The 7,719-nt window shown below is 54.0% G+C and overlaps 1 protein-coding gene across 1 annotated transcript; it reads right to left on the reverse strand.

Moving 5' to 3' along the window:
• Nucleotides 1–5,270: 5,270 nt before the first annotated feature.
• Nucleotides 5,271–6,924, reverse strand: LOC101972532 (interferon alpha-inducible protein 27-like protein 2). Its single transcript, XM_005339165.5, has 4 exons — nucleotides 6,786–6,924; nucleotides 6,634–6,663; nucleotides 5,983–6,144; nucleotides 5,271–5,484 (listed from the first exon to the last, which is right to left on the reverse strand). The coding sequence occupies exons 1-4, from the start codon at nucleotides 6,790–6,792 to the stop codon at nucleotides 5,285–5,287; spliced, it is 399 nt and encodes a 132-aa protein (XP_005339222.1). The 5' UTR covers nucleotides 6,793–6,924; the 3' UTR covers nucleotides 5,271–5,284.
• Between the last annotated feature and the right edge of the window lie 795 nt (nucleotides 6,925–7,719).

Consider the following 7,719-nt stretch of genomic DNA (forward strand, 5'->3'; position numbering starts at 1 on the left):
CCCGAGCCTCGCCTCCTGCTTCCAAGATGGGTGGGAAGGGCCAGGCAGGGGCTCTCTCCCACCATGTGTGGGTGTGTGCTGAGCAGGAATGAAGTAAGTGTGAAGACAGGAGCTGTCCCCTGCCCTGCTACTGAAAGTGTGTGTCACCCTGGGCAGGTCACTCCTCCTGTGCCTCAGTTTGTCCTTCTCTAAATGGGGAGTTGAACCAAACGACCTCCCACATCCCAGCCTGGGTGGGTGTTTGGCTCGGGTTCTGCGAGCAGCCACTTCCCTCAAAGCCAGATCCTACTGTCCTTGTACTTGCCACCTCCTTGGTGTCTGGTGGCCATTTCCCTAGTAGCCTAGGCTGTTTTCCTTTTCCACACTCTTCCGCCCCAAGGAACTGGGCTGGCCATCTATGGGCTGAGACTTCTGAAACTATGAGCCCCAAATAAACTTCTCCTCCTCTAAAATTGTTCTTGTCAGGTCTTTTGGGCACGGGGGTGGAAAAATCTGACTAGAACAGACATGCTCAGGGGGCTGAGTTCTGTCCAGCCAGAGGGGGACAGAATCAACTCTCTGGGTGTGCAGCTTCAGGGAGTGGAGGGCTAGCTTTGCCCTGTGTCCTCTCCCTTGGGCTCTGTTGCGGGGGCAGTGAGCCTTCTACACCCAGGAGAGGACGGCAGCACGTCAAGGGAGGCCCACAGCAGGGCCACGGGGGTCTGGTCTCCCGGAGCCAGATCACTACCCTGCCCCCAGACTTTGCAGAACTTGGTAGCAGAGAAAGCAACTTCTCTTGTGCAATCCAGCAGGGTGTCTCTCAGTGGAAACAAACACATCCTGAAGAACACCAAAGAACCTTCTAACTCCGAGCAATAAGAGAATGAACCCAACCAAAAAAATGGTTGCTTTGACCTTTCCTCCCTCTCAAAAGAGCATTAAATACCTGTCATGGATTAAAGAAGCCCTGGCCTATAAGGAGAAAGAGAAGGAAAGAGGAGATGACAGTAACAAAATTTTAGGAGCCAGAAATGACCTGGACAAGGGGTCCTACTTAGCAGCACCATGAAAGCAGAATCTTAGCTGTTGGTAAAGACAGGATAACTCACCCCACAGGACCCTGCGCAGCTCAGCCACTGGAGTGGCCCAGGCCTCTGGAGTTCAGCACAAAGGTAGGCTGACAGCAAGAGGGATGGTGGCCAGGCTGTTTAAGAAGCAGGCAGACCCCAAGGGTTCCTCCCCACAGATCACTGAGGCTGGTATCTTTGGAGAGGTTGGTCTCTGGACCAGAGAGTACCAGGCACAATGGAGAGCAGGAGCTTCATACTGAAAGGTGAAAGCTTCCAAATAAGTGTGAAGACCCTCACTCTTCATCAATGCTCCTGGGATGTGGGCAGCAAATTGGACTTTGTCCTGCCAGAAGCAGGACTCGGTCACCCTTGACACAATTTCCAGTCCTCCACCCACCTCTCGAGATGTTCATCCAGGACTTTGTCTTATATAACCGCCTCCTGGTGACCACCTCCCTACAGGGTGACTGGACACACCTGCCTGGTCACCCCACTGGCCATCGTCCTTGTGTGGACTGCACAGAATTGCCACAGGGACCAACTCTCCGTCAGTGTGACCTCCGGGAACTCTCGCCTGCTCGTTCTACCCCCCCCCCCCCAGCTAGGACTCCCAGGGGAAACCTGCTTGGCAATGCCCTGGTCCCCAAAAAAGACACTGGCCCAAGGGACCCTTGCTTTTGCCTCTTCCTCCCACCTACTGGCTGAGCGTATGGGTGCCGGGTGGCTCCCTGGTCCCATGGCCCGGTGAGGCAGGCTGCCCTCTCCATCTGGACCTGTGAGCAACCGGCTGCTTCTGTCACTCGTGGGCTGTGTGGAGCTGCCTCCTCCGTCTCACACCCGACCTCACCCCCAAGTCTAACTCTCCTCCTGCCAGGGCTCTGCGGCAGAGGGGCCGTCTTGGAGTAAGTGACATGGTCAGACAGGAGCCACAAGGACATGTGCCAGCATGAACAAGTCTCCTGTAAAGGGGACACCTGGTCGTGGTTTGCATACTTAGATATTAAATAGCTGTCCCCTTGGATAAAGAAGTATCCCATGAGCTGGGCATGGTGGCACATGCCTGTAATCCCAGTGCTTCCAGAGGCAGGAGGATCATGAGTTCAATGCCAGCCTCAGCAACTTAGCAAGGTCCTGTCTCTAAATACAATATTAGTAAAGGGCTGGGGGTGTGGCTCAGTGGTTAAGCATCCCTGGGTTCAATCCCCAGTACCAAAAAAGAAGTATCCCATGAAAAGTTCATAGTGAACACCACTGACCGACCCCTGGAGTTCCATCCGGGAAGTCTAGAGTTTATGGCCGCTCTCCAGAGAGCGAGAGCTCAAGACCTAATTAAAAGAGGCAGGACAACAATAGGAACAACAGCAGGGGCAGGCCTGCAAGGACTCTCCCAGGGAATCTCACTGGCTCTGGAAAACCAAGGCTCCCATGCTGACACCCAGTAAGGGGGTGGCCCTGTGACGGCTCAGACAGATCACAAAGCTGTCCCCGGACTGTCAGAGCATCCTGTGGCAGAGCCTGATATCTACATCCCAGGAGGCTCCACAGAAAGGGAAGCAGTTGTGAGCCCCACCCCTCTGAAGCCCTCAGGGTCCCAGCAGCAGCCATTGCCGCTGCTGCTGTTGGAGCTGGCATCTTGCCATAGGCTGGAAGTGATCTACTTGTGGGTGGATCCTCCTTGAAGAAAAGAAGGCCAGTAACATACCACCCCTGGAAATGGTCCTTTCTGTCCCAAGAACCCAGCCAAGTTAAGGGAACAAGAAGAGCAGTCCTGGACGGGAATGTCTAGATAAATCTGTATCTTGAAGGACAGAGAGTCCTTTTCTCACATATATTGCAACAGGGCAAACCTCTCTGAGAACTGCTTTCTTGCACACATGCCAGGACAGCTGCTCCTCTGAATGCTGGTCCGAAGAGGATTTCAGGAACAGTTCGATATTGTGCTCAGTCCCATGTGATTGTGGGAGGCCCTGAGCAGTGGGAGGGATCTGTCTTAGACTGAGACCTGGGGACAGATTTGAGTGCAAGTTGTTTATTTGGGACGTGACCCCAGGAAGCACCAATTGGGGGAAAATGGAAGTGAGACAGGGACAGGAAGGTAGCCACAGAGCGTCCACTAGTGGGTGAGTGTGTACCGTGGGCAGCTGGGGCTCCATCCCACTGTGCACCCCTGGTTGTCCCATCCAAGGGGAGTTTATCCCCTAGCTCCCATCCATCATTGGTCCAGGGATATTCTTGAGGGGCCAACACCCGACACTTGCAGCCTGCCTTGGGGCCTGCAGGGAGGTACTGGGGCAAGGAGTCAAGAGGGCTGGATATAGAGAGCAGCAGCAGGACCGGAAGCACATGGGCGCAGAAGTAGGTCAGGATGGAGGTCATCCAGTCTAGACCCACATCCCTCCAAGACCTGCATTTCCCAGGGCTGCCTGGATGTCTCCCTTCACTGACAGTCTTGTAGGTATTTGCCACCCACCATTGTTGCCATGGAAACATCTAATTACTTACTTTCTCCTACACTCTCTCCTAGCAGCTGGGACCTGGTTCCCTGGCACACCTCACTCTCTGCCAGACTTCCATGTACCTTTAGATGACCACCCATTTGTCCTTTCTCCAGGAAGTCCCTCTAGCTGTCCCCCTCAGGAAGAGATCCCTGTCTTCTCTGGACTCCCTGCTGTGATCAAAAAACCATCTGTTATATTTGGGAGACAAGGTGTCCCTCAATAGCTCATGTAATAGACAATAATGATTAGATTAGAAGAGCTGTGACCTGATCAGAGAATTAAGCCATTGGATGATTTAATCATTGGAATGAATTCCTGGATGCTAACTGTAGGCAGACAGGGCATGGCTGGAGGATGTACGACCACCATTAGCAGAGCAGCACCTCCCCCATGCCCTTCCGCCGTGATGTTCTGCTTCATCTTGAGCCCAGAGCAATGGAGTCACCCGACCATACACTGCATCTCGGAAACCATAAGCCTGAAACGAATGTTTCCTCTAAGTTGTTGCTGAAGGTATTTTGGTCATAATGACAAAAACCTGACTAACAGGCCATCACCGCACTGAACAGGTGTCCTGTGTCACATTCATTCATGTGAGTGCCAGTTCCTCCTGATATCAGACTCCTTGGGTCAGTGTGGACCTCTCCTGTCCACTGCAGTATCTGTTGCGAGGACAACGACTGCAAGGTCTGGGTGAGGGCACGATCAGGGTTCCAGAGTGTCATGCGTGAATTTCAGTCTCCTTTTCTATTTTCGGGATATGGAGGTTGCTGTTTTTGATTCAGTCTCCCTCGCCTGAGGTACCCAGTGCCCAACTTTTACACTCAGCACATTGTATTTCCCCGGCAGTTTGCTTGTTGACCTCTGGACAGGATTGAGGACAGACCAGAAAAAGAGACTGTCTTACTCTTCCTGGGTGTCTAGTGCCTTTCATGAGGAAGGGCTGAGGGCACTGGGGTCAGTGGTTCATTGTGTGTCCCAGCTATTATGGTCTGGATCTGAAATATTCCCCCAGAGGCATATGTATTGAAGGCTTGGTCCCCAGTGCCGCAAAGTGCAATGTTCTGGAGGAGTGACTGGATCGGGAGGGCTCTCACCTCATCAGTGGATTCATCCATTGATGGATTCCTAATTTGATGGCATATTAATGGGAGGTGGTGGAAACTCTAGGAGGCGGGGTGTCATTGAAGGGAGTGTGCCATCAGAGGGTGTGCACTGGGGGCTATGTTATATCCCATCCCCTTCCCCTCTCACTCTCTCCACTTCCTGGCTGTCAGGGGAGCAGCTTTCCTCCACCACAGCCTCCCTGCCATGATGATTCTGCCTTGGAGCCAACCACGGACTAAATACCACTGAAACCCTGAGCCCAAATCATTCTTTCCTCCTCTGTTTTCATCAGTTGTTTTGTCTCAGAAGCACAAAGCTGACTGGCCCACTACCCATCGTCTCTGCCCGCCAACAGGACTGTCTGTCCCCCGACACTGAACAAGGGGTAAACTTAGGCCCACAGAAGTCCCTCCAACAGCTCTGGACCATTCAGTTCATCCCTTGCAAGGCTGGGCCCAACCAAAGCCTCCCATCTGTTGACACTGTGCTGGAGCAACCTGCCCCTTCCCTTTGCCCTCTGTGACAAAGCTGGCTAGGAGAACCAGGGGGACTTGACACCCCCAGCTCACAGCTCCCCAGACAGAGCCATGAGGAACAGAGATGGGCGGGCGACACATTAGCAATGGATCTTTATTTCTCATCATCCTCTGATCTGAGTGGGGGTTTTGGAGGTTCAACTTGGGGTACATTTTCTCTTGGCTGGTCCCCTTCAGCATTGGGTTCATCTGGGGGGGAAGTGGTAGTCTTTTTTGAACCTCCCAGCCAGGCTCCAAAAGCAGACCCAACAGAGCCCAGGAGGATGTTAGATGAAGTGGAGAGCCCAGCTGCCCCTGGGGAGAGACAGAGGGTGAGCACAGGGTAATGGCCAAGCCTGAGGTCCAGACAGCTCCTGGATCCCTCCTCTACTTCCTGAGTCACCCAGGGCTCTGCTTTGACAGAGGACTCTGGAGGTAGCTGAGAGACAGAGGAGAGGGGTCACCATCCACACACAGACCAGAAAGCTGCAGATCCCCCATTTTCACAGACCACCAAGTCCCAGAGAAGGGAGGGTACCATCCAAGGTCACCCAGGGGTCAGATTTGGGGAGGGCTGAACTCAGAGCCTAGGCAACCTAGGTACAACCTCTTGTATCTTGGGCCAAACTTCTGTTTTCTCCCTACGGAGCACCTCTACACTTCCACCCGAACGTCACTCAGAAGGAACCAGAGGTGGGGACAGTGAGACAGAAGAACTGCAGGGAGCCAGAAGAGGCAAGAGAGGAACCCTGGGAGAGGACCCCCCTGGGGCAAGGCTTCTGGTGTGGAACCTCACCTGGCTTTAGTCCTTACCCACTGACTGCAGTGTCGCCACCAGGCTGCCCGCCGAGACTCCACCCCCATTGGCGATGGCTGCAGCCGACATCATCTTGGCAGCTAGAGAAGAGGCTGCGATTCCTGCCCCGGTGAAGCCCACTACGTTGAGCACCACGGGCACAGAGCCCACGGCCAGCGCTGTGCGGGAGAGGCGCAGGGTCAGGTGGGGCCGGGGGAGGGACCCCTTAGGAATTCCTCACAGTTTCTGGGGACGGTCTGATCTGGGCATTTGGGAGAGGACGGCTTGGAGGGGGACCCAAGGTAAGGGGGTTGGAGTAGCGTGGGGCCAAAGGGGCGACGAGGTCGTAGGAGGATCAGGAGTAGCCTGGTCTTGTCTTAACCTGCTGTGTGACGCTGCTATGTCGCTGTCCTTCACTGTGTGCCATCACCACTGCGGATTTTAGCAGCAATTGTCCTCACCTTCCCCATGTCCCCATGTGCCCATGATTGGTAAGGACTAAAGGAGACCCTGGGTAACTTTTCCCCCTGGAGTACTGCAAGTGCGCCTTCCTGGCCCCGCGCTTCGCCCAGGCAGCTCCTGGAATGGCCGGTAGGCGGCTGGGAGCCCCCTGAACCCTGCCGCGACGCGTCTCCAGTCTCCCAGCAGCGCGGGGCCAGGAAACAAACCTCCTCCGATTGCAGCAGCAGCCGCCCGTTCTAAAGAGAGGGGCGGGAGAGGAGTTAGCCAGGTGATTGACGAGCGAGGCCACCAGGCGCTCCCCGGGCTTCCAAGGCCAGGGTCGGGGCGTGGGGCCTGCCCCTGGCCCAGGGAGACTCACTCAGCATGACGAGGCCGTCCCGGTCCCAGCTCCGCTCAGGAAATGACAAGGCTCTTGGAGGGTTGCTTCCTCGGGAACCAATCGGGACAAGGCCCGCCCTCGCAGCCCGGCACCCAGAGCTAAGCGCTGTGCACCCCGCGCCGCGCCTGGCGCCCCCCCGCGCCCGCTGCAGGTGCATCCCACGGGGCGGGGGTGGGGGTCGGGGCTTGGTCCGTGCTGAGGATCTACCAAAGAGAAAAGAACTCCCAAGCCCCGAAAACTATAGCAGATGGGCGGTGCTTCCCGGTTTAGCCTCCCTCCTCCCCGCAACGGAATCAGTATTCGCTGCAAAACCCAAACAAAATAAAATCCAAAACTTTAAAGAGACAAAATATAACTTGCAAATTGCTCTTGTATCTAATTGGTCATTTATATTTTCTCAGGCTGCTTAGTATTTTTCCACAAGATATTTGAAAGTCAAGTTCATTGAGGTCTAATTTGCACAAAATAAAAATTTGTCATCCCTTTAAGCACCCCTCTGTGATTTTGGACAACCTCCTACAGTTCTGGAACCACCAGCTGTCACATAGACTATTTTATTTATCCATCACCCCCTTCTTGCATGCTCTTTGGTATCATCCCCAACCCCCACTGACCTGTGTGCAGTCTCACACATTTGCCTTCTCAGAACTCAACATGATATTTAATAGTCATCAAATATTCTGTCCTGAGGATTTTCTACAGTTCAATGCATTGGCCTCCCTTCCTAAAGATCCAGATTCCTCCTAATTTTGTTCTTAGACGTTATCTTGCTAACATAGTGAGGCACCAATATTTTCTGATAATATATCCCCAGAGGTAGAACTGCTGGGTAAGAAAAGGCATTTCAAGCAGGCGCGGTAGCCCACACCTGTAATCCCAGTGGCTTGAGGGGCTGAGGCAGGAAGATGCAAAG

The sequence above is a fragment of the Ictidomys tridecemlineatus genome, chromosome 5 (assembly GCF_052094955.1).
Source record: "Ictidomys tridecemlineatus isolate mIctTri1 chromosome 5, mIctTri1.hap1, whole genome shotgun sequence".
Taxonomy (NCBI): domain Eukaryota; kingdom Metazoa; phylum Chordata; class Mammalia; order Rodentia; family Sciuridae; genus Ictidomys; species Ictidomys tridecemlineatus.

What these genes read in the sequence shown, in the direction of transcription:
- LOC101972532 (XM_005339165.5), bottom strand. An exon ending in TGCTGCTGCAATCGGAGGAG is followed by an intron (nt 6,145 to 6,633) that starts GTTTGTTTCCTG and finishes TCTCCCGCACAG; the next exon opens with CGCTGGCCGTGGGCTCTGTG. An exon ending in GGCGACACTGCAGTCAGTGG is followed by an intron (nt 5,485 to 5,982) that starts GTAAGGACTAAA and finishes GTCTCTCCCCAG; the next exon opens with GGGCAGCTGGGCTCTCCACT.